The sequence below is a fragment of the Trichoderma camerunense genome (genome assembly GCF_050948025.1).
Source record: "Trichoderma camerunense strain CBS 138272 chromosome Unknown V8C40scaffold_19, whole genome shotgun sequence".
In the NCBI taxonomy this organism is placed as follows: domain Eukaryota; kingdom Fungi; phylum Ascomycota; class Sordariomycetes; order Hypocreales; family Hypocreaceae; genus Trichoderma; species Trichoderma camerunense.
Genome location: NW_028145351.1, coordinates 807,869 through 834,766, shown reverse-complemented (window position 1 = coordinate 834,766; position 26,898 = coordinate 807,869). Strand labels below are relative to the sequence as shown.

Sequence of the window (26,898 nt, the reverse complement as noted above, 5' to 3'; positions counted from 1 at the left end):
AGCAGCGTTCTACATTACCAAAAGTAATAAATAATAAAATCGCCAAGTTATTTATTTCACATCATATGATGTATAAATGTCAAGCTGTACCCCGCAAAAAGTGGACGATCGACACCGGTGCCGCCGGAATGGGCCGAGAAATGGCTTAAATGCAATCGGAATAAATGTCACGACCTTGATCTTTAGGCGGTGACTTTTCTATTATATCACAGAGCTGCAGCCTGAGTTACGTGCAACTTCAAGTTGGGTGACATCGCAACATATTCGCTTGCCTGGCAATCAGGTGGTTGGTTCTTGGTCCTTGTTAGCCGGACATTCCATAAGAACATACAGTGGCTGACTGTGGCTTCCTTTTCATTATCCTTCCATCACACGTCTTTCAGATGCGAGCGTTATCAGTAAATTCACTGTTATATCACGAATCCAACGATGAAACGCCGATCAGTATATATCTTTCTCTCTCTGGCTTCATCCACGACAGCTCTGTCGTCTCACCCGGACCCCGCAAATGAATCGCCGCCATCAGCAGCAAACGTAAACAGCGATTACCATGCCAACGCAGGTGTCCTGCAATATGTCAACCCTCTCATCGGTACTAGGGGCTACGATCCTAATGATCTCGGTGGCATGATTCCCTCTGTGTCGCCGCCATTTGGGATGACGCGATGGACTCCGCAGACGCGCGAAAACTTCATCTCTCAGGTGCCCTACAACGATCGCGATCGCCGTATGCACGGCTTCCAGGCAACGCATCAGCCCGCGATTTGGATCGGCGAAAATGGCCATGTAGCGCTCATGCCGGGTCTAGGAGATGAGATCCGACACCTATTTCAGCACCGAGGTCTGTCATTCAGAAAAGAAGACGAGAGAAGCACGCCGTACGTGTATGAGGTGACGCTCGACGCGGATTCAGCAGGGGAATTTGGATGGAATCTTACTGAACAGGCGACGTCGGACCTTCTTGGCGATGCTTGTCCTCCATGTCCCGGCGGTGCTAATTTTATTCCTAACAAGGATGTGACTGAGGGTGCCAATGGCCGCGTGAGACGACGAGATTATGTGTTTGAGCCAGAAGACCAGTTTACCGTTCAAGGCCTGTCTGCAAACGCGTCAGAGTATCCGGAGAGATATAGATATGAGAATTCCATACAAGTAGCCTTGAGCGCGTCAGCGCATGTCGGTCATCTTCGCGTCGATTTTCACGATACCCAGGCACGGCAGCCTTACTTCACCATCCAAGCAAGTCGACTGAACTGGACCGGTCATGTTGAGATCGATCCGGAAACTCAAGAGGTGTCAGGCAGTAATTCCCAGCGACAAGAATATCTGCTGGGCCCTGACAAGCCCGAATCTTTTAGGCTCTACTTTGTGTCGCGCTTTTCTGAGCCTTTCGCTTCCTATGGAGTCAGTCGCGCAGAAAATTTGTATGAGGGAGAAAAGTATATCGAAGACAAGTTTGTGGGTGCATATGTCACCTTTGACAAATCGGTCAAGAGGGTCGAGGTGAGGACTGGAGTCTCGTATGTTAGCGTAGAGCAGGCCAGGAAGAATCTCGATATTGATATTCCGGACGGGACAACGTTTGAAACCACTGTCGAAAATGTCAAATCGGCCTGGTTAGAGAGACTAGGGAGAATTAAAATCTCTGGAGTCAACGAAACCGACTCGGACCACGATCCCCGGACAATCTTTTACTCTGGCCTGTTCCATGCTCTCCAATATCCAAGCGACTATTCCGAACCTACTACCTCGTCTGAAGGCGGCGTCCGACGCTTTTACAGTGGTTATACAGACAGCGTCCATGAAGCAAACGATTCATATTACCAGTCGTGGTCGATATGGGATACCTACAGGGCAGAGCACTCACTGCTCACCATCTTTGCTCCGGAGCGCGTTGACTCCATGATGCGCTCCCTTTTACGAATATTCGACTGGTCTGGGCGACTGCCTCTGTGGAACAACATGATTGAGAACAACGAGATGATTGCGACTCATGTTGACGCTGTGATTGCAAACGCTCTGATCAGAGGCTTCGATGATTTTGACACTGCCAAGGCTTGGGACGCTGTTTATGTCGATGCATATGTGCCTCCTGATAACGACACTGACCTTCTCTACTACTCCAGAGAGCCAAGCACTCCATACGAGTGTCGAGCTGGACTAACGAGCTACCTCGAGCATGGATGGGTCGACAACGATCGCTGGGCCGAATCCGCCAGCCGTACGCTCGACTATTCCTTCGATGACTATGCCGCTGCCGTGGTGGCCGAACATGCAGGGGATCTCGAGCATGCAAAGGAGCTGAGAGAGCGCTCACAAAACTACAGGAAGCTCTGGAACCCAGAGACGCAGTTTATGCAAGCTCGCAATGCAAACGGGACCTGGGCGAATGAATCTTGGGGATGGACCGAAGGAGACAAGTGGATCTACACATTGAATGTGATGCACGATGTAGGCGGCCTAGCCTCGCTGTTTAAAGGTGGGAAGAAGGCTATGAAAGCTCGCATGGATGAATATTTCGCGGGCGGCCACAACATGCACAGCAACGAACCGTCGCATCACGCCCCATATCTGTACTCTGCCATCGGATATCCCGCTGACGCAGCACGGCAGATCCGTGAGCTTGCTTGGGAGAATTACAACGCAACGGCTTCAGGTCTGAGTGGCAATGAGGATTTGGGGCAGATGAGTGCCTGGTATGTCTTGTCGGCGTTAGGATTCTATCCTGTCAACCCGGCGAGCGACGAGTACGTTGTAGCTACGCCGTTCTTTGACGAAGTGGAAATTTTGTTGCCTCCTGGCCCTGGAGATGATGGAAAAGAGCACACGCTTGTTATTTCGGCACCGGGAGCGGGTACAGAGGGGAAGGCATATGTGAACAGCCTAAAGGTCGATGGGGAGGAGGTTCACAAACCATTGTTGAAGCATAAGCAGATTGTAAAGGCGAGCAGGATTGACTTTGAGATGAGTAATGAGCCAACAAGCTGGGGACAGGAGGGAACAGTATAGCCTTATAGCCTAGATGCGGTATGTCTACATGTAATTTCTCAAGTCCTCAATTTTCTCTATGGATGATGTGCATTCTAATACCCCCATCATAACCCAAAAAGGTCCATTACAAGTAATTATAGCTAAACAAATTCGATTAAGTCGTTATCACATTACCTGCTGACGCCAGGCCTTATCCTTGACAATGCCCACGCCACAGTGTCGTCCCACTCTGGCCCAATTTGCGCAATCGCTGGCCGCGCAACGTTTTCAGCCCATCCCTCCATGAACCATTTTCTGGGCGAAGACTTCATTACTGCACACCAGTGTACAAGAATTACCAGCGCCATGGGATCATTCGTTCCCAAAAGATCCAGATATTCTTGGTCGATGGCCCCAGGCCACCATACAAAGTGCAGCCATGTGCGTGGCTTCGACTTACACAGTCTAAGCCAGAACTGTAACTTATTGAGGGCATCTTTGCAGATCCCGCGGCTTCGGAGCGGGGACGAAGTCTTGTTTATTAACTCGAGGTTCGTTATAGCCTGCTCGGCGAGATCGTCCCACGGCGGGTTCTCGGCCTCAATTCGCCTTCTGGCGGCAGCGAGCAGTTTGCTCTTCATGAGATATGGCCCCAATTCCATACCCAACAGGGCGGCTCCACGTAGAGCCATTATTGGTTCCAAAAATTCATTGTCAGCGAGCCCGCGTTTTGCTCTTCTGTGAATGTCGAAGTGGAAGATGAGGACTGAGATGGCAAAGACGAGGACGGTGAACCAGTTGCGGTCGCTGATGGCGCCAACCGACTTGCGGAACTTGCTCGATGCCGCAATCTGATGCTGGTATGCAACTAGATCTGATTTGGTATTGTCGCCGTCTGGTCGGAGAAGTGAGTCGGTGGACTTGTCGTGAAGAGTTGAGACGACAGCCATGTTATGCTCAAGGAATTCACTCGCATCTGCTTGGTCTACAAGCTCGTCGGGGATAAGATGACTCTCGTCGTCTTCAAGTAGACACAACGCCAAGCTCTCAGCGGTAGGGTGAGATGCCGCTCTTATAGACCCAGCATCGACGCCTGACTGATAGTGGGCAGCGGGAGACATGTAAGATAGCTCGGGCCCTAGTGGCGCCTCTGGGGATGACGAGCTACCGGAGTGGCTGCTTCTTTTCATATATGCAGCATGACTAGACGATGCCCTCTGCGGGCTGTCTCTGCCGAGAAATCGATAGTCACAAAGCTCGCCTCGCCTCGTACAGTTGGCACAGCTCGGGGCCTGCAGATTACACTATCGCCATTACAGATGTATAAGCATGACTGCCAAGAGTTTACGGACAGGATACAATAGCAGGACGGACGAACCCTGACACGCCGCTTCTTGCAACGGCTACAGCCATTTCTGGACTTGTGGTGGAATGTTCGCGAGCCGCCAGCCATCTTTTTGGGCTCTGTTTTATGCAAACGGGGGCTTCGTTTGATTATTTCTCGTTTGGCCTCTTTGGCTTGCTCCGCATTCAAGTGGCGCTCAGGCCGTTGCATTTATGGAGCAAGGGGATGGAGACTGCAAATAGAAGATGGAGACGGCAGACAGCTGGAGGCCGTTGTAGGCGATGAGGCAAAAGTCAGACAAGGCGCACGGGCGAAGTGCATGAGAGGAGGTTACGCCACTTCTAGCCCAAGCCCACGAGGCTATACGAGAATAGCAACTTGAGATCTGCCCCGGAAATAATGCTGAATGCCTGCAAATGGGCTCCCCTGAGCTATCCCTCTCCGACTTAGTGTACGAGCCTGACCCCTGCTAGCTTCACGTCTTGATGAGCACTATGGTATTGTCCAATCAGATGTGGGTTGGACCATGCATCATAATATGCATCTTTCCTGCACCTTCGCAATCCTTTCAAAAGGGAAGCCCAATTAACCAAGATTGCCTTCGTACGCTTGACTGAATACGGGCCAGATCTGTTTGATCAAAATATTCAGGCTTTGCTCGTACAATCCTGCCATAGCCTCGTGGGCTGATTGATCCCTAACATTGCTTCACGTTGATTAATGCATCAGCCCTAAGGCAAGATGAAAGGCCCTTGCATGTTTCCCTGTTGTGTCTGGTAATGGCATAGTGTACGAATATGCACAATGATAGATGTCGATTGGGCAGAATTGGGTTGATGATGGGAATAATTAAGGTGACGTAGAAAGGAAAATCATGGAGTATATAACTTTGGACATCCCTCTTGGCAATACAATAATAGATTCATGACAAGCTTCAAGGCAGATGAGCATAGGACTACACTTCTAGACGCTCATTATACCTCTTCAATTGACAACTTAGTTTTTTTCTCCTATTTTTTCTACTATTCATATTATATTATATCCCAAAATGAAACCCATTCAATTCCTTACTCTCGCCGCAGTGCTCTCACAAGGCACCTTTGCCTGCCTTGAGCATCTATTACACGAGCGAACCCCAGACCCCAACGACATGATCCGCAGACAAGAGCCCGCTCCTAGAACCAAGACAGCCATCAAGAATGTTCGTGTTTTCGACGGCACTAAGCTCACCGGTCTCCAAACCGTCATCATCGATGGTGAAAATATCAGCAATGACACCAGCAACATCGAGACCACAGTTGATGGCAACGGAGGTGTTTTGATTCCCGGCCTGATCGACTGTCACGTCCACATATCCAACGTTGCCGGACTAGAAACCCTGACTTCTTACGGAGTTACTACAGCTATGTCTATGGCTTGTCGAAACTACACACAATGCGCGCCGCTCCGCAACTTGGAAGGTGTAGCTTCGTTTGTCTCCGCTGGCATCCCCGCCACCGGCCCCGGCAGCCAACACTCTCGAACTTTCAATCTCTCTTCACAGTACCTCATTTATCCAACTGATAATGCCACCGAAGTCGTTTCTTACACTTTTGGCAACAACTCCGATTTTTATAAAATTACAGCCGAGTTAAATGGACCTAGCCAGAGTATGCAGAACGCTTTGGTTGATGCGGTTCACAACCTTGGCAAGCAGTCCATGACCCATGCTGCCGACCTTGATGCCTGGACACAAGCGGTCCTTTCGGGCACGGACGGAATCCAGCATATCCCTACAAACGGCCGCATCAACGCCTCCAACGTCCTAAAGGCTCGCAGGTCTACCAACAGCTGGAGCACCCCGACTATGAATATTGCTCGATACGCGTTTGCTAACCCTGCTATATTGACTTTTACCGGTCACCAGATTGGCGGACCAGACAGCTACGAGAATGTTTATCAGAATGTCAGGGCTATTCACGCCGCCGGTATCCCCATCTTGGCAGGCACTGATGCCGTGGGAGTTATCAACGCCAACATCTCTGTTCCATTCGGACTAAGCCTTCACTTTGAGCTGGAGAACCTTGTCGAAGCGGGATTGACCACAGTTGAAGCCCTCCGTGCAGCAACTGAACTCGCCGCTCAGCACCACAGGCTGGCGGACCGAGGCAAGATTGCGCCTGGCATGAGGGCTGATTTGATTCTTCTCAACAGTGACCCGCTGGCTAACATCACCAACACAAGGGATATTGCCAAAGTGTGGGTTGGAGGAATCGAGTATAAGGATGTTGCCAATAGCACTGGACTGTCGAATCCTCCTGCCAATTACACCAAGGCGGGGACTTCATCTGGTTCAGGGTCGGGTTCTGGATCTGGAAGCTCTGGATCTGGAAGTGGCACGGGTAATGGTGCTGGAAAAGCTATTGCATTGAGCTGGGTCTCTTTGCTGGGCTTACAAGTTGGAGCAATGTTTTATTTCTTCATGTAATTCTGGTCTTGTGGTTCTTTGTTTTGAGGCGAGATATGCCTGATAGATTGATTGATAGGCTGAGTCTCGCCCCTTTGTTTGTAGCTTATGTTGTCATGTGGCTCTGAGATAATTATTAATTAGAAATATGATTCATATTAATCCATGCATGTCCAAGTTGTTCTTTTTACTCTCGTAATTATGGTTCGACGAAAATTCAAGTCACAATTTCTTAGCTTGTAATACGCTGGTATTGAGAGAGGTGGGAGTGTGTCATGACCCGCCCCTCTCATTGGCCAAGACTGTTCGACGTCCCGTTTTTCGTTCCAATTCGCCCCGGCGGTAATGCCATTATGGATCACAGTTGAAGTGATATTTACATATTTCTATGGCAAAAACCTTCTCTTGGCCGTTGATGGCCAGATAAATTCACAGCGTTTTACAAGTTAGGTCAGACTGTTGATCACGGCCTTTTTTATTACCATCAATGTCTATATTCGACACGGAAAAGGCGTGAAGCTTCACTCTAGATTGATCCGCCATGTTAGATCATACAGCGGTGGAAGCACAAGATGCTTCAGAGCCGGAAATGAAACAAGAAAAGCCATCAACCGACATCGAAGCTCAACAAACTGATAGCCATGATGTACATCATATCGATGGCAATAACGCCCAGCAGAAGCGTAGCTTCTCTGCTTTCGCATCTCTAGGCCTTCTGGATCGCTTTCTGGCAGTCTGGATCTTCTTGGCCATGGCTGTTGGCATTATTCTTGGGAATTTTGTTCCATCAATGTCGCCAGCTCTGGAAAAGGGGAAATTTGTCGGAGTGTCTGTTCCAATAGGCAAGTTGATCAACATTGAGGCCCAATGATTCGTTTACTAACATGCCCTAGCCATTGGACTACTGGTGATGATGTACCCTATCCTGTGCAAGGTCCAGTATGAATCCCTTCACAAGCTCTTGAACAAAAAGGAGCTGTGGAAGCAAATCGGCTTCAGTGTTTTCGTGAATTGGATTATAGCTCCATTTCTCATGGTGAGCCAATACTTGTATTCGATTTCCCTCTCCAAGATACTGATGGGCAAAAACTTGCACAGCTTGCGCTCTCGTGGGCATTTCTTCCAGACAAAAATCATCTCCGGACTGGCCTTATTCTCGTTGGCCTTGGTAGATGCATCGCCATGGTATGCTCTTCCTTTCGCCTTGACAAAGTCGTGGTATAGTTATATGCTGACATATGCGTCAAGGTCTTAATCTGGAATGCTCTCGCTAGCGGCAACAACGACTACTGCGCCATTTTGGTTGCAGTCAATTCCATTCTTCAAATAGTTCTCTTTGCGCCGCTTGCCATCTTCTTTCTTAATGTCATCAGCGATGAGAACGACATCGCCCCCATCTCGTATTCGGTCGTCGCAACGAGCGTGGCTGCGTTTCTAGGCATTCCCCTGGGCGCTGCCGTAATAACGAGGTTTGGTCTCCGATTCATCGCAGGTCCGGCATGGTATGACCGCATATTCATCCGCTTTGTCTCGCCGTGGTCTCTTATCGGGCTTTTATATACCATTCTGGTCTTGTTTGCTGCCCAAGGCCACCAAGTGGTACACCAAATTGTTTCAGTCCTTCGCGTCGCCGCTCCGCTTGTGGTATACTTTGCCATTGTGTTTTTCACGACCATGGGCATTTGCCGGATGCTTGGGTTTGAATACCAGTTTCTTGTGACGCAAAGCTTCACAGCGGCAAGTAACAACTTTGAGTTGGCCATTGCTGTAGCTGTTGCGACTTTTGGTCCAAACAGCGATGAGGCATTGGCATCCACCGTCGGGCCTTTGATAGAAGTGCCTGTTTTGCTGGGCTTGGTATATGCTCTTCGATGGGTCGCCAATAGATGGGGCTGGAAATAGATCGGACATTGTATCCTATAGCGAACGAATTTTCATGATCCAGTATAGATAATTGAGCGAACTAGTCAAATTTCTCCAAAAGTTGAAAAATCTTGATGTTGCTGACATTGCAAGTCTCTGATCCTTTGCAACCAAGGGCAGTTCGAGCCTGTTCATTATCCATTCCGTGGTGAAGATCCACTAGAATAGATGCCGCTGTATCGCAAGATGTTTCCATAGAGTCGTTTGAGTTAATGGCGTCAGGTGCTGCATGATTCGGAAGAGGATGAGGTGTTGCAAGACGAGGTTTATCTTCGAAGGGGATTTCGCTATGTTGGTTGTCGCCTTCGTTTGAACGGGATCCGCAGCATTGACGTTTGCTACTCTCTTGGGACGGAGATTTCTGGGATTTTCTCGCCTCTAGAATACTTCTGGCGGAGCGACCAGAGTGATCAACTTGGTTTACCGGTGGTGAGGTAAATGCCGTTGGACTAATTCCCATACCGGTATTACTCTCCACTCTGGAAAGCTCAACAGTGTCGCATGAGATAGAAGGTGATGGGAGGGCATAATCGCCCATAATCTGTGGCGTAGAGTGATAATTTTGATGTTGATGTTGTAGTGGTGATAATCCAGCCGGTATATGCTGTAGCATAATAGATGTGCTGCCACATGCCTTGCACTTCAAGGCACCGGACTCAAGTAATCCATCTGGCGATCCGGGTGAAGTGGCCGGAGGAGGTGAGATGAATTGGTTGATCTCGTCCTGCGATACACCATGCACGCTCAGCAGGCTTCTTAAGCGCTGGTTCTCAAGTGTCACTGCCTGAGCCACCCTCTGCATTTCCAAAGAAGCAGATGCGCCTTGCTGCTGAAAGTCTTGCACTTGCTTCTTGAGATCATTTATCAATTCAGCGCGCCGGGCTCGCGATCGCCGTTGGCTCTCGCGATTCTGGTCTTTGACCTCTTGTGTGATGAACTGGAAGTAGAACATGGGTTAGTACTAGGTTGGTGAGATGAGACCGCTGTTTTGAAAAGGACACACCTTTCGAGGCATTGCTGCGGTGTAAGTCTGGTTCTCTCTCCATTTATCAGTAAAGACCCGAGGTAAAGCAATTACTTTCCAATCAGGCTCATTAAATGTCAACTGAATACCATCTCGAAGAACGAAAGAAGGGAGAGTTACTAATGGCGGAGGAGATGAGTAAAAGTGTAAGTGTGCTAGACTGCTTGTGGCATGAAGCGACATTTAACTCGTCACCTCGCAACAGTCCAATAGTTTCACATAGAAAGTGGCGCGCACCAATCTCCACAGAAGAACCTGGATGTATACTCCCTTGCATTGGTAGGTGCAGCTGTACTCCGCATATTGACGGAACAATGCTAGAGGGCGCCTCACGAAGAGCCGCGTAATTCTGTCGACTGTTAGTAAGTAAACTGTTGCATCGTTGAGCTCTGATGTCATTCCGGGCCTTATCTCGGTATAACTTCACCTAGCTGAATAACATTGTCGTCGTGTTAGCTTTGTGAGAGCTCTTCTGGGATGAAAAGTCGCCTCCTCAGCCTTATACGGCAATGAGCTTATCAGCCTCTGCCTCTTTCGTACATCAGATACGGCCGACCTATGGATTGCCACCAGAAGACGTATAAATAAATTCCTGCATAGCACCGAGTGCACCTTCATTCAGCTGTCAAGGGTTAGATAGCATGCTATTCGACCGGCTTCTGGCGGAAAAGTGGACGAACCTCCCTGGACCGTGACAACGACGAATGACTTTACTCATATCATATATCACTGGCAACGCATCCAATAGGAGAGAATAACGAGAGGTGGATAAAAGTCGGTGTGTGGGTTACCATGCAGCGTACATAGCACAGCCTGATTCACTTGTAATCAAACAGATGGCCTGCATTGCAACATACAGCGGTCTTCCCCGCCCAACACACTCGCCACTGAGGCTGTACAATGCTCGATTTGTTGCTGGGACCAACTGACAAGTTGTATTCGGCGAACATCGTGTGTTCATTGCATTTCAGCCACAGTATGCATCTGGATTACTGTACATGAGCCCTGGCCAGCCTTATTCAGATCCAAGAGCAAGGGATAGACCCGGCTGATAATGATTGGCCAACGTCTGCGGCTCTCTCTCAGCACCATGCAGCCTTCCTGTACAGCATTGCATAGGTCTCTAGTTGCAGTATCGATCACGATGAGATATCGACGTAATCCTACGTCTCGGGAGTGGTTTGCTTTCAGTATAAAATACATTGCGTTTTCCCACCATCCGTGATGTATGAGATGATCATCATCTTGACTTGTCATTTGAGATATTCTTGAAAGCTCTACAAAGTGCCTTTTTTTTTACAAAACTCTTTGTGCGACAAGTGCATCCATTCTTACAAAAAATGGAAACTCATTCTCCTTGCATTTATACGGAAAATAACCAAGGTCCTGACCTTGGAGTTACTTCAACCGACGGTAATCATGCTGATGACGCGAATGGCAATGTTTTTCAGCATGAAAATCATGATGTACAGTATACAGAAAACACTGATGACGAGTATGATGGATGCACTTATGACCCTAGAGCAATGGACCCAGATCATGGTCAACACGCACCCACTGATCCTCTTGATGAAACACCACGGTCCTTGTCGCCTTTTGCTTATGGCTTGAATGTTCTTTCGCAGTCTATCGATGCAACAGGAGAAATTACTGAGCCATTTTATCAGGGACAGATGGCCTATGATGCTGAAAGCGAAGGACTGTCAATGAATATACCTTTGCTATCGAGCTACCGAGAATCCAAAGATTCCATCAATAGCGCTCCTAATGCCCGCTACTGGGAAGAGGGAAATGCAAACATTAATGGGATTTTGAAGCACCTGCAGACATTTCAGAATCTCGAGTATTCTGTCAATGATGCAGGGCAGGAAGAGATCTTAGTCTCTCGTCAAGAGGGGCCTCCAAAACATGATGAAGCTCGCAACTCGATGCAAATTAAATGGCTGTGAGGTATTCGCCCTACTAAATACTCTGACAGACACTAATAATACAACTTTTAGTCATGTGAAAAGTGCCACGATGAATCTTAAGGTCTTGGAAGTAAGATACAAATAGTTGATGCAAGTGGCCGTTGCTAATCGGGGATACAGAAACTCGTTATGAATTGTCACTTGATCGGTGACGACCTGAGAGCTGTTACAATGAAACTCGTCAAGGGAGCCAGGGAGAAATGTATACGACAATCTGAAACAGGACCCTACATTGAACCCGGCTCTGTGCTGAGAGCCATTGGCGTTTATTCTCAGAAAGCCTCTGTTTCGCTCTCGCAGAAGGCTTGCCCAACCGTTCCAGTGGTGTTTGTTGCCTCACCCTATTTGAGGAGACGTCCTTTGGAAGACCATCAACGTACTGAAAATCGACGCGACCATCATCCCCAAACACTTCTACAGAACCTCCATGGGTTTGATGTCACTCCAAACCGTGATAAGGATCAAATTGTTCGCAAAATTGGGGATGTTTCACATCCAAACGATGCACTTCACGTGAACCAAATGTGGTGTCTTCTAATTGGCCCTACCATTCTTATCACTATGTCAGACCATACACCCGAAGAACTCTTGGACGGAACGATTGGAAAGCGAAGTCTGGGACATGAACCGCCAATCAAGATTAAGATCATTGACGATGAGCAAAAACATCATGATATTGCTGTATCATCAAACATAACATGGGTCGATCTTTTCAAAATCACGATGGATGCTGTTCAGAAGAAGAGATCTAGTTTTCGCTACTATGATCTGCGAGATGACAACAAAGTCATCATAACTGCTGAAAGATGGATTGAGATTGTGAGCTCACGCAGTCTGCGGAAATCACAATTTTATACGGTTTATCTTACCCCAAGTCCAAATAATGCCTATCCAAGTAAGGGTGGACGTTTATTGGAGTACAGAAGACATGACGCTTCTGGGATATTGGACGAGTTGCCAGCACAGCACCGACGCACCGACGTATCCTCCGGACAGGTGGGGCCTTCTAGGAAGAAGTCTTATACACACGAATCAACAGACCAAATCACTTCCAACACTACTTCCAGCCCAATGTTTCTGAATCAAGATGGCACTGAGTTTTTTGTATCTTCTCCAGATCCACAAGATCCCGATGAGGTTTACAACGCTGATGAAGAACCTTTGAGGATCATCTCGCAATTACACGAAAGTGAATCAGTTGAAGGGACCTACAAGACGACGGCACTAGGAATTGATAACTCTCCGAATGGTAGAGAGGCCTTGGAGGCTTCTTCTGCTGGTATTTTTGCTAATTTACATAATGATATTGTGGGTAACATGACCGATATTGACGGAACAATTGATCTTTCAGAGGCAAACAAAGATCAGACGAATCATGTAAGGAAACAACACAAGAAGATGCAGCCTGGTTCAGAAATATCCGTTGAAACTTACCCTTCTGTGAGTTTCCCGCCCTACGCTGTGCTGAAGTTTATCTCACATTAAAGTTCTTCATAGGTCCCGGAGGATGACCCCAATGCAAGTAACGATATGTTTTTGAAACAACGATTCATCCATAAGCAACGTCAAAGTCAAGGATCAATTCCCTTCCTTGCCTCAAAACCCCTCCCAGGCGAGAATGTGGGATCCTTCAGCTCTTGGCGTGACAGTTTGCGAACTTACCACATGCACCAACACGCCGATTCCCGATATCACCTACGGTCACCTATTATCACCAATCTCAACTCTGGATATCCTCCAAGACAGGTTATGCTGGGAAATGGCGAAAATAAAAACCGAGGACATGCATTGAGAGCTCGGAATACGAACTCGGGTAGCGCATCTCATTCCCACCATCGGAAGCGAGGTGCCTCCACCAAACAGACACCAGTTACTTCCACCACAAGCGGCTTGGCCAACGACAGATACCCTACGACTAAGGTACAAGGATCCAAACCTGCGAAAATAGTACCTTTCTTCTTATGGGGACCCTGCATCCCAACGACCTCCAGCTCATTGCGAAGCGCCAAAGAAGCAGGCATGATCAAGCTTCTGGATGAAGCGAACGAGGCAATTTCTAACAGCCAAGTCGGCAGGTATTGCTATGTCAAAGTTCCAGAGCTCACAGAAGAGGAATTTCTCTCTCGACAAGATATTCCGAGTGGAGACTTACATGAAGACGATCTCAGTATCGCGAAAGAGAGTCATGCTCATCGAAATGGTGACTCGATGACCGCTGATATTCCTATGAAAGACAACAATCTACCGAATAGTGTATCTACAGTTGATCACGCCAGCGAGAACGCCCACTTGAAAATCGAGGGGGTTAAGAAGAGCAACACTGATTCAGAAATAACGATGCCTGCTATTGAACAAGACGATGTCGCTATAAAGCAAGCGCAATCGTTGGGTATTTTAAGCCCTGATAAAGAGTTGATGGAACAGCTCGTCACAGTCAGCCGACAGATTCTGTGGTCGTTTTTGCCAAAGACGGGCAGTTCAACAGTGCATCCTCTCCTGAAACGGTTTTGGGGTTGCATGGATATAATTCGTCGAGTAAGTCTACACCATTCCATCATCTATTCACTCATTATTGACACGAGTGGCGTGTAGCAACTCATTTGGGAAGAGAGCGAACGTGAGCCTCACGATGTACCAACATACATCATTCGCGACTTTTCTGCGGCCCTTCAAAGAACAAGCAGAAGCCAATCTCCAAACTCTCAAAAGACGCTCTTGGCCAAATGCGGAGATTGTAAGGGAGGGAAGCACTACTCGTCAGCAGAAGAGGCACTGAAACATTTCCACAATGAGCATTTCGATTGTCACCACAGAGGGAACAGGCCGTACGACGATCCATGTTACTCATGGCTGCATCGTATTTGGCACTCACATTATCCTTTGCGAAATGAGCGAAATGATCTGCTTCGCAACGTACAAGAGTTTGAAAGAGAGCTCTCCGAGCTGGTACTTCACATGAATGAGCTACATGCTATGGTGACATCCAAGGAAGATGACTCAATGGGTGATCTAGCGATAAGACCACCGTTACCGAAACATATTTTTTACGCTTTCCAAAAGATTGTTCAGGTATTTATCCTCCGATCAAAGAGACTATCTTTGATGACGAGAATAAAGACATCCTCGGGAATTGACCAATCAAAGATTTCGGATAAAATCAACGAGCTGCAGCGATTTGAGGAGACTGCAAAAGACCGGATTTTAGATCGCTTGGATCATGCCAAGAGAGACATATTCCTGTCCGGCAATACGTCTAGTGACATCGAAAGATCCCAACCTCAGGCCGTTGGAGCTGAACTCTTGGCCTTGGCTTTAATTTGCAAGAGTCACAACTTACTCTTCGAGGCCAAGACCTCAAACTCACGCCCCAACGACAATACTCTCGAGGTGTATCAAGACTATGCTTCAGAGCTTCATTGTCAGGCCAATCAGCGCCCCCAAAAGCGAGTCTTTCTAGACATTCGCAATCTTGAAGAAGAACTCGATGCGTTAAACACTTTGCTAAGCCACCAAAAAGAGTGCCTGCATAAATTTGCAAAGTCCATTTCGCCTGATACCCTCCGTCTTACTACCATGACAAGAGTCGCGCAGAATCGCGCCGAAAAGGCGTACCAAGACAACCACACACGACAGCTCGACAGGCGCATACAAGAAGTACGGAACGTGAAGACACGGTCGAAATTTTTAAAAGAGCAGGTGAAACAGGACATTGAAATAATGGAAGAGGATCATGGAAAAGCCATCAGAGTCTTTACGATTGTAACGCTTTTCTTCCTACCTCTGTCTTTTGTCTCCAGCTTCATGGGCATGAACACAGCCGATGTGAGAAATATGCATTACAAGCAAGGGCTATTCTGGGCCACGGGAATACCAGTCACCCTCTTTGTGCTGACACTGGCCTGCATCTACGGGTATAAAGGGGATGAAATCCATGACTGGGCGATGCAGCTATCACTCTCTCCAAAAGATAAAAAATTGCGGCTGCCAGTGGACCGGGGAGACGAAGTAGGAGAGGATTACAATAAGGTGCGCGATGTGCCCTTTCTCCCCAGCATCAAGAAGCCTCGACGAGCTGCACACCACAGGAGGCCCAAGTCAAAACTGCCGCATGGTGCCGGGGGCGATCATGGGAGCAGAGAACAGCAAGACGACATTGTGCCTCTAGCACGGAAGGGGACACTTAATAGCTTGACTCTTTTGAAGCAAATCAGTGGGAATGAAGAGGTGTAGGTGGCGTGGTTCGCCGCGACTAGCACAACTGATGATTTACCGATATCCCCTGCTGTGATTCGACATGTTTCTTTTTAGCTTGTCCATAGTCAATAATACAATTTCTTGGCTAATAGATTGGTCGCGATTTATAAAAATAGAACAACACGGCATCGTGTCTTTACGTGGCGTGGATCAAGTATTCAGCCGCAGCTATTAGTGGACATGAATCCGGTCCCTTGCACTCCTCTCAGATCGCTAGGACTTGTGAGTCCTTCGGAAGGAGTCAACCCTCAAGCTTCATATTCCGGGGTAACTTACTTAGCCTCATCATCATTGACGTCAAATTCCCTGGCAAACTTTGTGTGCCTGGATGCTAAAGGAAGCCAGATCATCTAGCACGAAGCCACGTTTTCCCCCTCCACGGCAGCCATATTGAATCAGGGCCGCAAAACCAATCAATCACACCACATCCATGTAAACAAACCACATCTCACGGGATCTACAGCCATCACTTGAGCAGCTACAGGGATCAACAGGCACCCGCAAGTCCTCGATCGCTGCCTGACTTAGCGGCCACAAGTGTCAAAATGCAGCAAGGCCTCCACTAAAGACGCGATGGCCAGCCACCCAGGCCCTTGCAAATGGAGCTGCCTTGCAGTTTTTAACACGTTTGACGTTGTGCAGCAGCTGCTGCATAGCCCGATCAGCGATCCGTTGTTTCGGCTCCCCGTCACCTGAGGCGGCTCGTATTTTGGGGCCTGGCATTAGTTCATAATCGGGCTCAATGTCTCTTCTATTTGTTTTGGTGGCCGTGCCGCCCTGGCTTAGACCAAGGCATTCACTAACACGGCGGAGGCAGCCATCAAATACATAAACAAAACAATCATGATCCAGTCATCTCAAAGTGAACACCATACCTTTACTCTAATATCTACTTTTAATCCCCTGATTTCCCCTGTTTTCTCGGTAAAGCAATCATCACGCTGGTTTTCTTCTCCTCACCCTTTCTCCCGACTCTTCCGCAATGAGCTCCACCATCACGAAATGCAGCTCCGATATCAACCGCGGCCCCTCGGAAACGGAAACCGACATGATGGAAGACAACAAATGTGAGCCGCGGGCTTCATTCCTCAGTCTACCGACGGAAATTCACCTGCAAATCTCAAAACTCCTGATATATCCCGATGCGCTTTCTCTCAAATACACCAATCGGTATTTCCACAGCTTCGTCGATACCGACGTCGACCTCAAGGTGGAGTGGCTCATTGAGCGGCGCCGTCTTCATCTAGAATGTCCAAACAACGGGCGCTGTGATTTGGGCACGGATTTGCGATTCTGCAGAGGCAGTGTAGCGTAAGTCACACTCACTCATTTTTCTCATTGAATCAGAGACATATTTGTAAGCGAGATGCTGATCTGAAACAGGCTACTCATGAAGCGCCGACGAGAGCACATTGAATGCGAATCACGGCCTGGGTTGGGATGCATCATCTACGGAACTCCCACTTGTCCCAATCGCCGACGAGGCATGAAGGCATGGCAGCGCTGGCTTGAGACTAAGTTTACCATTGAGCTGCGGTGGGTGTTGGTGGCTTTACTTGTTGCTTTGTGTAGCTGGGTCTGCACAATCTTGGTGAATTAATTGCTACTGCTGGAGAGGCTGCGCTGGATCGCTGTCTGTACCATAAACGACTACAAATACCTAATGTTTAATGTCACAGTTGTATGAGTAAGGAATATCATGGGTTAATATATAATAAAAATATAATTTTTGCAAAAATATCACAGAGACACAATGGCGGAAACAGAATTACCACGACTGCTGCTCTCAATACCGATAATCACAAACAAACGCAGCCCGCGCGTTGCTCTCTATCCAAACAGCTTCCATCCCAAGCCACATAACCCATATAAAGTAACGACAGGTAGCGATCTACACTAATCTACCCGTGTCCAATTCGTCGACAAACAGACAAAAAAATGAAGGAACCCTTACTCTCTGGGAGCTATTTGGGCTTGGTACCCTCTCTTAGCCCAATTATGAAGGATCTCTCTGCCCATACGTATGGTAAGTTATAGTGCTCTTCAGCTTCTCTCAGCTTCTCCAGGTCAAGCCCATCTCGTAAGCAGCTCTGAAGATATCTGAGACCACGTTTAGCAAAGTAATTTACAACATCCTCTTTTTTTGCTAGAATTCTGCTTGTAAGAATGAATCGGTTATAAAGTAGGGGAACCTGTAACTTACCCGATAACTCTCCATTATCGTTCCGAGAGCGACTCTCCTGCGCGTTCTTCATAAGTTTCCCGGAAAGACCCTCTCGCGCCTTCTTCATTATGAATTTCCCGTAAGGGCCCCTCTGCGCTTTGTCTATGAGTTTCCCGTAATGACCATCCACCCAGTTGATTACTTCCAGTAAATTTAACTTCTCCTCCCCACTCATACACAAGCCAGAAATGTCATCAAGCATCTTTTTTTCTCCGTCCTCATCATAGGTGAGGCTGATGTCCTGGCAAGTGCACTTATCATTTCTCTGGTACCTGGTTGCCATGGTGCATGCAAACTGAAAGTGATAAAAAGCGTAGCGAAATGAGTTCAGTCTCTCAGGAGTTGGATCATCCCCTTTGTTCTTAAACAATTTGGATGTGAACTTGAATCTTGTTTTCAGAAATTCCAGAACCAATGGCTCAATGACATCTTTGTGAAAAGTTTTCATTTCCGCCAGGTCGAATTCATCGATCGATTTGGCCAATTCCCTTAGATGGTCAGGACGAAAGCGGCCCCTGTGAGAGCGGTCCCTGAACCGTTTAATGCAAACGTCCTTTTCAACGTCGTAGCGTCCCGTATCGGAGTTATGTTTGGCGGCATCAATGATAAGTTTTGCCATGCAAGGATCTGCTAGATCTAGACCAGGGAACAGGGTCGCGATAATTTTTTCGTGTCTCCATGTAGGATCTAGGGCTGGTTGGGACATGGCTGAGTATAAGTCGAGGATACCAATGTATATATTGATCAAATGGTGGGATTTGTAGAGCAAAGCTGGTGGTGGTTCGCTGTCTCGCAAGGCAATGTTTGGCAACTCAAGGCAAGCAATTATTGGCGCCGTAAGGCAGATATATATATATTTATTTACAGACGGCCACTTCCTTCTCTCGCCACATCTGATATTTATACCAATCTGCTTGACATACCGATGCATGTCTCGCCGCGGCCGAACATTACCTTTCAACAATCACATGCCGGTGAACGCGATAGAATAAATAGCTGCCATGAACAACTCACGGCCAATCATTCGTGTTTTCGAATTGAGATGTCCGAAATTGAATGCGCTCCGTCGACACAATGTTCAGGCCCAGCCACAAAGACAAAGACCGCTTTTACTGTTCGCTGATCAACTCAATCATCCTTTCAACAAAGGATTGAGATCGTTCGTCGTCTTAGAATCTTAGCCGCCACGTCTCATCAACCTATCACATCACTTCTCCCATTGTTCCAACGAGCTATCTCATCTCACACATCATGTCCTCCCATCAAGTAACGAAGTGTGCTTAGACTCCTGCTCAAAGCGCAGCGTCAATTGAGTCTTTTTGCGTATGTACTTGTCCATCAGATCAAAGAAAACAAGGCCGTCATGTGAACCTTTGTTGCTCCATCCTAAATGGGCACAAAGACTGCTCATCCACCAATCGCGACAAGCTATCCATCCCAACCAACAGGCGGCCTTGTATCCATTGCCTTGAAAGAAACTGCATGAACGTGAAACGTCACTGGATTCTCTCCAAACTCTCCATTCTATGCTCAAAGCCCAGCACGCAGCTCAGCGTGAATCCACTTACAAGCCCAAATGGCCAATCCCATGGCCTTCCAGGCTAAGCGCCGCGTACAAGTCGTATAAGAAAGACGATGACACCTGGCGCCCTTTGAGAAGGCACTTTGCAACCCATTGTTCTCGATATCGTGACGTACAGCCTGGATCAACCGCATTCGTAGCAAGACTACGTATGGCCATAAGCTTGGGTGATGCAGCTAGGAGGTAATCTCACCCCCAAACCCCATCCTTTGGAACCTCCATTGACCAAGCTCACCATACTACAGGACAGCCACTGGTCGCCTTCAGTTCCTTGCCAAATATGCTGCCGCTTTTCCCAAGTACAGACAAGTTGGGACACACATTTACGAAGGATCCCAAGCCATGCAAAGTGTTTATGAAGTTGTGATAGAGTTAGACCAGATGTTAAACATGATGTCTCAAAGTGGATTGTAATCATCTGATTTTGGAGTACCTGTTGTATCAAACATTCGCCCTCATCTCTAACCATGTCCATGTATCTTGCACCGCCAAAATCAGCACTCATATCCGCTCATACGTGCCATGAATCGTATAATCTTTCTTCGGACCGTTAACAGTATACTCTATACTCCATTTCTCCAAATTCACAGCCTTGAACGCAAAGTTATACTTGACATTGTAGTAATCGTCGATGCAAAGATGTCCAGCCTTTGCTGCCCAGCCTTCCTTTTCGCGCTTCTCGTTGTCCTCCAACAGGGGCGCTTCGAACTCGATTTCGTGAAAGAGGTAGTCTGCGCGCTTCTGGTCATCTGGCTTGGCAAACCATACGCTGATGACATCTTTTTTGGAGTCGTAACGCCAGATGTATCGACGAGTCGCCTTGAATCCGAAACCAGCCGAGGTTTGGAATTCGCCGTCTTCAATATACAGGTATTCCAGATCCTCTCCACCGCCACTCTCGTCGCAGGCATCGATACTTTTTGGATCAGAGGCACACTGGAGGCCCTCCGATGTCCTTTCGCGGAGCAGAAACTGGGCAGTACCGACAAACTTGCCGCTCGGGTGAAAAGGAAGTCGACTGTTGAGATCACGTTCAAGCCGCCATGTGCCAAGAAGGCTTCTGAAAACGCCTCGTGCGACGAAGCGGGGAGTCGTAAGGCATTCAACAGCCACATCGCGAGTCTGCTTCAATGATTTTTCGGCTTCGGCTTTTGCTTCGGGGCTATCGCTGGGTGACGGGTATCGAGCGGGCGTGAGCGTATCGAGCGGAAGGTTATTTCGAGAAGTTGTCGGAGTCTTTGGCATGATAGACTCGTGCATGGGTATGGAAAGTGCCTCGGAAAATTCCTGCATGAGGTACATGTAATCGCCCATGGGGAACTGTGAAAGCCTAGGATCATCTCGCAAGCTGAGTGTTCGCTTGATGGAGTTGTCCGTTTGAAGCTTTCGCTCCAGTGCCTCTAATTTCGAACCAGTCTGGCCAGACCATAAATCAGTTAGGAATCGGGCGTGCATCTGCATGACTCCCCAGTATGGGGATCGATAGAATCCAACAAATCCGAGATTTGGGACCTCAGGATGGTGGGTGCCGTGGAACGCCAAGGCGAGCGCTTGACTGAGGTGTTTTGGAGAGTGCTGGAGGGTGTTGAGAATGTCCTTTGGTAGGAAATCGACACAGGGAGAGGGATCAAAGCCTGTTGCAAGAACCACAGCAGCTATGTCGTCGATCTGAGCGCCATGGTCGTCTAATGTAACGAGATCGCCCTCCAGGGAAAGAACTTTGCCAAATGACAGAGTAATCATCCCGGATCTCACGAAGTCGCTGTACCAATCGCTAACAGCCAGATATGCCGGCTGGTCTCTTTCCTGTTGGTTCGGCATCAGTAGAGGAGAGAATTGTTCTTGGTCACCGAGCGACGATTCAAAGATGGTGTGAACCATATTTGCATGCTCTTCGCTAATATGGCCCTGCGTATTCTCGAGTGGTCTGGGCCGGTTGTTGACGTTATAAGAACCAAGATCTAAAGGTGCAAAGGGAGCTGCTGTAAACGTGGGCTGATGCATGTGAGTACCTTGGCAAGACGTATGATAGGTGCAAATCAACTTACCTCGGGACTAGTAAACAGAGGAAACACCCAAATAGGTCGCTGAATGGCATTGTAAATGGAGTATTTGTCGATTCCTGCGATTTCTGATTCTTCCGGGGAGTTGACGGCAGATGAGAGATGGCTCGCTATGGTGCCTGCGATCTCAACGCCGGACATTTGGCCTCCAACTATGAGAATCTTTCCTCCCTTCTCCTTGCCCTCTCCTAAGAGACCCTTTAAGTCGCGGTACTGGCTGCTGTGGATGATTGGAACCGACGTCTTTGCGTTCTTGAAGCATTCGGGGATGATGGGCTTGCCAAAGTATCCAGAAGCAACGATCAAGTAGTCAAAATCCCTCGCCTCTTCGCTTCCCCCCGACTGAATGTGTATCTTCCAACCTTCTGTACCATCATTCCGCTTCTCTGCCTTTGCCACGCGGCTCTTCAGCTGAAGCTCGAAATCGGGATTGTCACTGAGGTATCTGCTCTGGTATTGCTCCAGATACTTGCCAACCTGCCATGCGCGGGGGAATTGCGGCGCATCGTCTTCCCAGGCCAAGTCGCTGAACTGAACCGTGTGTCTGCTCTGGTTCGCAACCATCAGTGGATGTACCAGACGCCCTGAATCGGTCTTTGAGGTCGGCCACAGCCCTCCAATGGCTGCTTGGCTGTCAAAGATGCTGACTTTGAAGTGTCCCTTGGGCGCATTGTGAAGCAGCGTCTTGGCCGCAACAAGACCAGAAGGTCCGGCGCCTGGAAGCCGTTAGAAGAATATCAGCGGACTGGAGATTTCTACTCTTGTGCAACTAACCGACAATGCAAACAGACTTGGACATGACGCGACTGAGGCCCCTGTAGAAGCTGGATGTCATGTATGTATTTTGAAAAAGAGAGATTGAGTCTAGGGTGAGAGAATGAGGGGCAGCTGAAAGCCCTGTAGAAGATGCATCCACCCGATTGGAATCTAGAAAAAGCGTTTGTCAAATATGAAGCTTTGGTTTCGTTGAATATATATTTTTAAGAAGAAGAAACAAAATCGGTGAGATGAGCAGCAGTATTCGTAGTGCTGAGAACAGCAGATCTTGCGTATCTCGTGAGATTGGCGGCTACACAAGGAAAACAAAAATCAAGCTTCAGACTCAACAATAGTGCCGATCAGCGGCCCCCCTTGTCAGAATGCCGCTGAGATCAGAGGCTACTCTGCGTGCTGACATAAGACAGATTCATCATGTCTCGTCTCAGTAAAAGGTTCAGCAGGTTGTTGTCCCAAAGATGGTTTTGCTGTTTGCCACCTTGTATGACGCTTTGATAATACTGATGCTGGTTGGAATGTCAAAGTCTGGGCTATTGGATGACCTCGTATTCTTTGTTCCTCCAGTGAGGCTGATGCCAAGGTTGAGCTATCATCTCTCTACTTCATCACCTGAATCATTATAAATCAACTTTACTTTTACCTTGGGTATTGTCCCACCAATGTCAACAAGAACATTCTTTTAACACCTCGGTACTAAAACAAACTTTTATCTCCGCCAATGTCAGATTCTTCCATCAGCTTTCCATACTCTCAATTCGGCTTTAAACAATCCCTGCTGCTTCTGCCCCGCCCCCTCGCTCCAAAAGTGTCGTCATGCCCCTCCCTTGCGTGATCCCATTCGGATAGCTTCCTGAAGCTATCCGAGCCGTGGTGCATCCGGGTCTGTATCTACCAAGGTACTACAGCTATTTAATAAGCTCGGCAGCGCTTCTGGAGCTTGACGTAGATTCATTTGCTCCCTAGCTGCAGCTTTCAGTAGACCGGTCTATTTACTGTAGGTTCTTAAATTGACTGCACTTCATCGTAAATCGGTACTGTACATCGCCATAAATACACTCCTCAAGATGGCTTCACCACACCACGTCCTCATCCTCGGCGGCCACGGCAAAATCGCCCAGCTCCTCACCCCCCTGCTCCTCAAGCGCTCCTGGACCGTCACCAGCGTGATTCGCAAACAAGAACAAGTACCCGCCGTCGAAAAGCTCGGCGCCGGACTGCCAGGTCGTCTCAGCGTCCTTGTCCGAAGCATCGAAGACGTCGATAGCCAGGAGAAGGCAGCGAGCATCTTGGACGAGGTCAACCCAGATTACGTCGCATGGAGTGCCGGTATGCGAATTGACTCCAAGGTTCTTTGATTTCCACCTTTCTTACTTACACTTCTGCTAGGTGCTGGTGGTAAATACGGTGCTGAAGGCACATACCGCATCGACCGCGACGCCGCAATCAACTTCATCAACGCCGCCGCAGCCAAACCCTCCATCAGCCGCTTCCTCCTCGTTTCCTACAACGGATCCCGTCGCAAAGCAGCTCCCTGGTGGACTGCCAGCGAATGGGAAGACTACCACAAGAACATCAACTTTGGCGTACTAGCGACCTATTACCAGGCCAAGATCGCCGCCGACGAAGTCCTATACGAAGTTTCCAAACAGAGCCCAACCTTGGTAGGCATTGACCTCCGCCCCGGCAGATTGACAGACGATGCCAAGGGAAATGTCACACTAGGGAAAAACAAGAACGTCAAAGGGGAAGTCCCTAGGGAAACTGTAGCTCATGTAGCTGATGCCATTCTTGCTGCTGATGGTGTTAAGAGTGGGTGGATAGATTTGCTGCAGGGCGATGATGATATCAGCGAAGCTGTCGCCGCCGTAGTCCGTGATGGCGTTGATGCTGCTGAGGGCGAAGACATTTATGCAAAGTACGCGTAGAACTGCGCAATCAAATAGAGAAGAACACATAAATCAGTACCAAATTGTACGTAACATTATTAATATTATAGCACATGGCTCCCTATCTGCTAGTTCAATATTATGAACCTACCAAGCATTGTAAAATCTGAGTGGAGAGGAGAATCTCGTCTCGCCAACATATATAGCTCCCCCACAAGCATCCATAACCACTTCCGTGCTGATGAAATGTGGAAAGAAAAAAAGAAAAAGATATACCCCGGTCTTCCTTCACTGGTCAGAAGGATAATATCGCAACGATACTCTCACCTAGGTAATATACCCCGGCCTTCGTCCACTAACTGGAGAGATAATCTAGCAAAGATAATCTCGCAAAGATACTCCCACACAGGTCTCGATTAGCTGGAGAAGCTTCAACGGAAGCGCTCTGGAAGCTCCAGCTCGTCATCATCGTAAGCACGCGAGGCCTTGAGTCGGGCCATAGTAGGCAGCTCGAGCGTGTTCCGATTACCGTACGTCACGACATCCAATCGGCCATCCATCCGAACGGTATTGCGGTAGCCTCGGCGAGGGATTGGCCAAATGCTGTCTTTGAAAGCCTTCAACTCTTCACGCACGGTGCCCTAGCTCGTGGTGAAGTAGATCAAGGCATTCCAAACACCTTGCAACGGCAACACACACCCGCTAGCAATGCTGAGCTGGAAGTCAACGCGGCCATCATACGTAAGGCTGTAGAGCCGGTTGACAGAACTTGGAATCCAGGTGATCAAAATAGCAAAACCGAAGATGAAGCTGGTGCGTAAGTAGGCCATCTTGACAGGATCAAGTCGCTTCAGTTTCATGGAAGCACTCGACTTGATACTCTTCAGGTACGAGAATACTGAATGGGCAAAGTGTGGCCGTGCAGGAGGAAGAGCTGCGCTCGGTCGGGGGAATCTCTCAATGCTTTGACCATAATAACTCGCTGCTTGAGGTACTGCCCACGATCGGCCGCATGACACAATGGCGGGGCCGTGAGAGTAGATGGCAGGAGGGATCATGGGAAGAGAGAAGTCATCATTGTCGGGCGTGTTTGATGTGACCTGGACTTCAGTGGTTGCAGTGCCATAGTAATGTTGTCGCCGGGTGAGGCTCTGGATAATTAGTTAGTATGCCACAAAGTGACCATCAAGATGAACTTCCATTTCGTACCTCTTCAGTTGAATCTCCAGCTTCGCTGGTTCCACCATCACTTCTCTTAGCTGTGATTGGGATGCGGACTGCAAAGTTGCGAAGGCGGTTACGGTTGCGGAATACGTGATATCCCACGGCGACGTAGATGATGATTGATCCAAAGATGCAGATCCATATGGGGATGTAATAGGCGTAGAGGCGTACCAGACTCCAGTTCGAATCAACCCAGCACCAAAGCTAGCCGAGTGTCAGTATTTACACCCCAAAGGTTGGATCAGAACGTCTCACTGCTGCATTCCCAAAGACGGGACCCTTTGCATCGTCGTGGATGGAAACCAAGACGACGGCAGGCACCAGAGGGCCGCCGAAGCAGATGATGCAGTAAATCCAGATGCGCTTCCGAAAGGTAGCGGGATTAGCGTTGAAGAAGAAGACGAGAAACACATTGAACGCCATGGCAAACGACCACCAGGGATCAGATTGCATGAACCTAAACACCACATCAGTTTTTGTCGCTCTATAGGAGTATGAGCAACCGAAAACTAGAGCGCCCACCATTCGAAGATGAAGCCTTGACCCTGGCAGAGAGCAGAGCTTTCGCCCTTGTCGAGGCCATCGTAGCCAATCATAGAAGCGATGCTCGCACCAGCATTTGCAATCGAAGCCAGGACGATGAACATGTTGGGAGTGGTTCGAAGTCTCTTGATCAAGAAGAAAGACACAAGAGTGAGCGTGATGGCCACCATGGACAGGCCTGCGCCAGTCCGCTCGATGGTGATGAGGACCTCGATCTCTCGAGGGCTCAGCTCCGAGCCGCTGGTATCGTTGGCAGGGGAATGCATCGTAGAATGGATGGTATCAACTATTCTAGTTCATAGCAGTAATGACGATGCGTGGTTCTGGTTTTAGGTTCTAACGTTGGACGGATGAAAGAGAAACAGTGGTGATGGAAGAAAGTTGAGGCTGTGACGAACTGAGGTATTCTGGGAAAGAAATGGCCTGATGTTTCAAAGAGAAAAAAAGCTCTCAGACTTTGAGTCATAGAGGAACTGCAGTGTTTCCTAGGGAAAGAGAAAGGGGAGGGGAAGGCGTTCTGGTGGGCAGCTGCCAAGTCTGAGCTCGAGGTGAGCTACAGCCCTGGAGGTCACTCGTAACTCGGGTCGGGTTTTACCCTACTATATTCTTCCTAGCACTGATTTGAATACTACTGAGCACTGAAAGAGATGGTGTCAGTTTTCATCTT

The 26,898-nt window shown here is 48.4% G+C and overlaps 11 protein-coding genes across 11 annotated transcripts; 6 read left to right on the top strand and 5 right to left on the bottom strand.

Moving 5' to 3' along the window:
- Window positions 1-166: 166 nt before the first annotated feature.
- V8C40DRAFT_255021 (GH92 family glycosyl hydrolase) lies at window positions 167-3,050 on the top strand. Its single transcript, XM_083217948.1, has one exon. The coding sequence runs from the start codon at window positions 430-432 to the stop codon at window positions 3,007-3,009; it is 2,580 nt and encodes an 859-aa protein (XP_083069367.1). The 5' UTR covers window positions 167-429; the 3' UTR covers window positions 3,010-3,050.
- V8C40DRAFT_255020 (Zn(II)2Cys6 transcription factor domain-containing protein) lies at window positions 2,993-4,650 on the bottom strand. The gene is made up of 2 exons (XM_083217947.1): window positions 4,349-4,650; window positions 2,993-4,274 (listed from the first exon to the last, which is right to left on the bottom strand). The coding sequence occupies exons 1-2, from the start codon at window positions 4,523-4,525 to the stop codon at window positions 3,162-3,164; spliced, it is 1,290 nt and encodes a 429-aa protein (XP_083069366.1). The 5' UTR covers window positions 4,526-4,650; the 3' UTR covers window positions 2,993-3,161.
- Window positions 4,651-5,363: 713 nt separating this feature from the next.
- Window positions 5,364-7,032, top strand: V8C40DRAFT_282251 (amidohydrolase family protein; the record flags this gene model as incomplete). The annotated part of the gene is made up of 1 exon (XM_083221764.1): window positions 5,364-7,032. The coding sequence occupies one exon, from the start codon at window positions 5,364-5,366 to the stop codon at window positions 6,780-6,782; it is 1,419 nt and encodes a 472-aa protein (XP_083069365.1). The 3' UTR covers window positions 6,783-7,032.
- A 98-nt stretch (window positions 7,033-7,130) lies between these two features.
- V8C40DRAFT_255016 (arsenic resistance protein) lies at window positions 7,131-8,744 on the top strand. The gene is made up of 4 exons (XM_083217946.1): window positions 7,131-7,603; window positions 7,655-7,797; window positions 7,860-7,946; window positions 8,010-8,744. Exons 1-4 carry the CDS (start codon window positions 7,303-7,305, stop codon window positions 8,661-8,663), a joined length of 1,185 nt encoding a protein of 394 aa, XP_083069364.1. The 5' UTR covers window positions 7,131-7,302; the 3' UTR covers window positions 8,664-8,744.
- On the bottom strand, window positions 8,625-9,879 carry V8C40DRAFT_87363 (uncharacterized protein). Its single transcript, XM_083223550.1, has 2 exons — window positions 9,688-9,879; window positions 8,625-9,621 (listed from the first exon to the last, which is right to left on the bottom strand). Exons 1-2 carry the CDS (start codon window positions 9,697-9,699, stop codon window positions 8,725-8,727), a joined length of 909 nt encoding a protein of 302 aa, XP_083069363.1. The 5' UTR covers window positions 9,700-9,879; the 3' UTR covers window positions 8,625-8,724.
- A 1,169-nt stretch (window positions 9,880-11,048) lies between these two features.
- V8C40DRAFT_282248 (uncharacterized protein) lies at window positions 11,049-16,010 on the top strand (the record flags this gene model as incomplete). The annotated part of the gene is made up of 5 exons (XM_083221763.1): window positions 11,049-11,653; window positions 11,709-11,748; window positions 11,799-13,118; window positions 13,176-14,213; window positions 14,271-16,010. The coding sequence occupies 5 exons, from the start codon at window positions 11,049-11,051 to the stop codon at window positions 15,906-15,908; spliced, it is 4,641 nt and encodes a 1,546-aa protein (XP_083069362.1). The 3' UTR covers window positions 15,909-16,010.
- A 904-nt stretch (window positions 16,011-16,914) lies between these two features.
- Window positions 16,915-17,532, top strand: V8C40DRAFT_269710 (uncharacterized protein; the record flags this gene model as incomplete). Its single annotated transcript, XM_083220119.1, has 2 exons — window positions 16,915-17,243; window positions 17,316-17,532. The coding sequence occupies 2 exons, from the start codon at window positions 16,915-16,917 to the stop codon at window positions 17,530-17,532; spliced, it is 546 nt and encodes a 181-aa protein (XP_083069361.1).
- Window positions 17,533-17,985: 453 nt separating this feature from the next.
- Window positions 17,986-18,862, bottom strand: V8C40DRAFT_269709 (uncharacterized protein; the record flags this gene model as incomplete). The annotated part of the gene is made up of 2 exons (XM_083220118.1): window positions 17,986-18,032; window positions 18,136-18,862. The coding sequence occupies 2 exons, from the start codon at window positions 18,860-18,862 to the stop codon at window positions 17,986-17,988; spliced, it is 774 nt and encodes a 257-aa protein (XP_083069360.1).
- Window positions 18,863-20,023: 1,161 nt separating this feature from the next.
- On the bottom strand, window positions 20,024-23,272 carry V8C40DRAFT_255004 (uncharacterized protein). Its single transcript, XM_083217945.1, has 3 exons — window positions 22,576-23,272; window positions 21,787-22,517; window positions 20,024-21,733 (listed from the first exon to the last, which is right to left on the bottom strand). The coding sequence occupies exons 1-3, from the start codon at window positions 22,634-22,636 to the stop codon at window positions 20,240-20,242; spliced, it is 2,286 nt and encodes a 761-aa protein (XP_083069359.1). The 5' UTR covers window positions 22,637-23,272; the 3' UTR covers window positions 20,024-20,239.
- A 208-nt stretch (window positions 23,273-23,480) lies between these two features.
- Window positions 23,481-24,620, top strand: V8C40DRAFT_255003 (uncharacterized protein). Its single transcript, XM_083217944.1, has 2 exons — window positions 23,481-23,904; window positions 23,965-24,620. The coding sequence occupies exons 1-2, from the start codon at window positions 23,643-23,645 to the stop codon at window positions 24,501-24,503; spliced, it is 801 nt and encodes a 266-aa protein (XP_083069358.1). The 5' UTR covers window positions 23,481-23,642; the 3' UTR covers window positions 24,504-24,620.
- Window positions 24,621-24,653: 33 nt separating this feature from the next.
- V8C40DRAFT_282246 (uncharacterized protein) lies at window positions 24,654-26,710 on the bottom strand. The gene is made up of 5 exons (XM_083221762.1): window positions 26,211-26,710; window positions 25,944-26,145; window positions 25,674-25,892; window positions 25,160-25,615; window positions 24,654-25,105 (listed from the first exon to the last, which is right to left on the bottom strand). The coding sequence occupies exons 1-5, from the start codon at window positions 26,495-26,497 to the stop codon at window positions 24,896-24,898; spliced, it is 1,374 nt and encodes a 457-aa protein (XP_083069357.1). The 5' UTR covers window positions 26,498-26,710; the 3' UTR covers window positions 24,654-24,895.
- Window positions 26,711-26,898: the final 188 nt, after the last annotated feature.

Coding starts and splice junctions, on each gene's coding strand:
- V8C40DRAFT_255003 (XM_083217944.1), top strand. CDS start 23,643: ATGGCTTCACCACACCACGTCCTCATCCTCGGCGGCCACGGCAAAATC. Junction 23,905..23,964: donor TTACGTCGCATGGAGTGCCG/GTATGCGAATTG, acceptor CACTTCTGCTAG/GTGCTGGTGGTAAATACGGT.
- V8C40DRAFT_255021 (XM_083217948.1), top strand. CDS start 430: ATGAAACGCCGATCAGTATATATCTTTCTCTCTCTGGCTTCATCCACG.
- V8C40DRAFT_255016 (XM_083217946.1), top strand. CDS start 7,303: ATGTTAGATCATACAGCGGTGGAAGCACAAGATGCTTCAGAGCCGGAA. Junction 7,604..7,654: donor CGGAGTGTCTGTTCCAATAG/GCAAGTTGATCA, acceptor AACATGCCCTAG/CCATTGGACTACTGGTGATG. Junction 7,947..8,009: donor TTGGTAGATGCATCGCCATG/GTATGCTCTTCC, acceptor ATATGCGTCAAG/GTCTTAATCTGGAATGCTCT.
- V8C40DRAFT_282246 (XM_083221762.1), bottom strand. CDS start 26,497: ATGCATTCCCCTGCCAACGATACCAGCGGCTCGGAGCTGAGCCCTCGA. Junction 26,146..26,210: donor CAAGGCTTCATCTTCGAATG/GTGGGCGCTCTA, acceptor TGTGGTGTTTAG/GTTCATGCAATCTGATCCCT. Junction 25,616..25,673: donor CTGGAGATTCAACTGAAGAG/GTACGAAATGGA, acceptor CTAATTATCCAG/AGCCTCACCCGGCGACAACA.
- V8C40DRAFT_255020 (XM_083217947.1), bottom strand. CDS start 4,525: ATGCAACGGCCTGAGCGCCACTTGAATGCGGAGCAAGCCAAAGAGGCC. Junction 4,275..4,348: donor GCAAGAAGCGGCGTGTCAGG/GTTCGTCCGTCC, acceptor TAATGGCGATAG/TGTAATCTGCAGGCCCCGAG.
- V8C40DRAFT_255004 (XM_083217945.1), bottom strand. CDS start 22,636: ATGACATCCAGCTTCTACAGGGGCCTCAGTCGCGTCATGTCCAAGTCT. Junction 22,518..22,575: donor CAAGTCTGTTTGCATTGTCG/GTTAGTTGCACA, acceptor AACGGCTTCCAG/GCGCCGGACCTTCTGGTCTT. Junction 21,734..21,786: donor CTCTGTTTACTAGTCCCGAG/GTAAGTTGATTT, acceptor CACATGCATCAG/CCCACGTTTACAGCAGCTCC.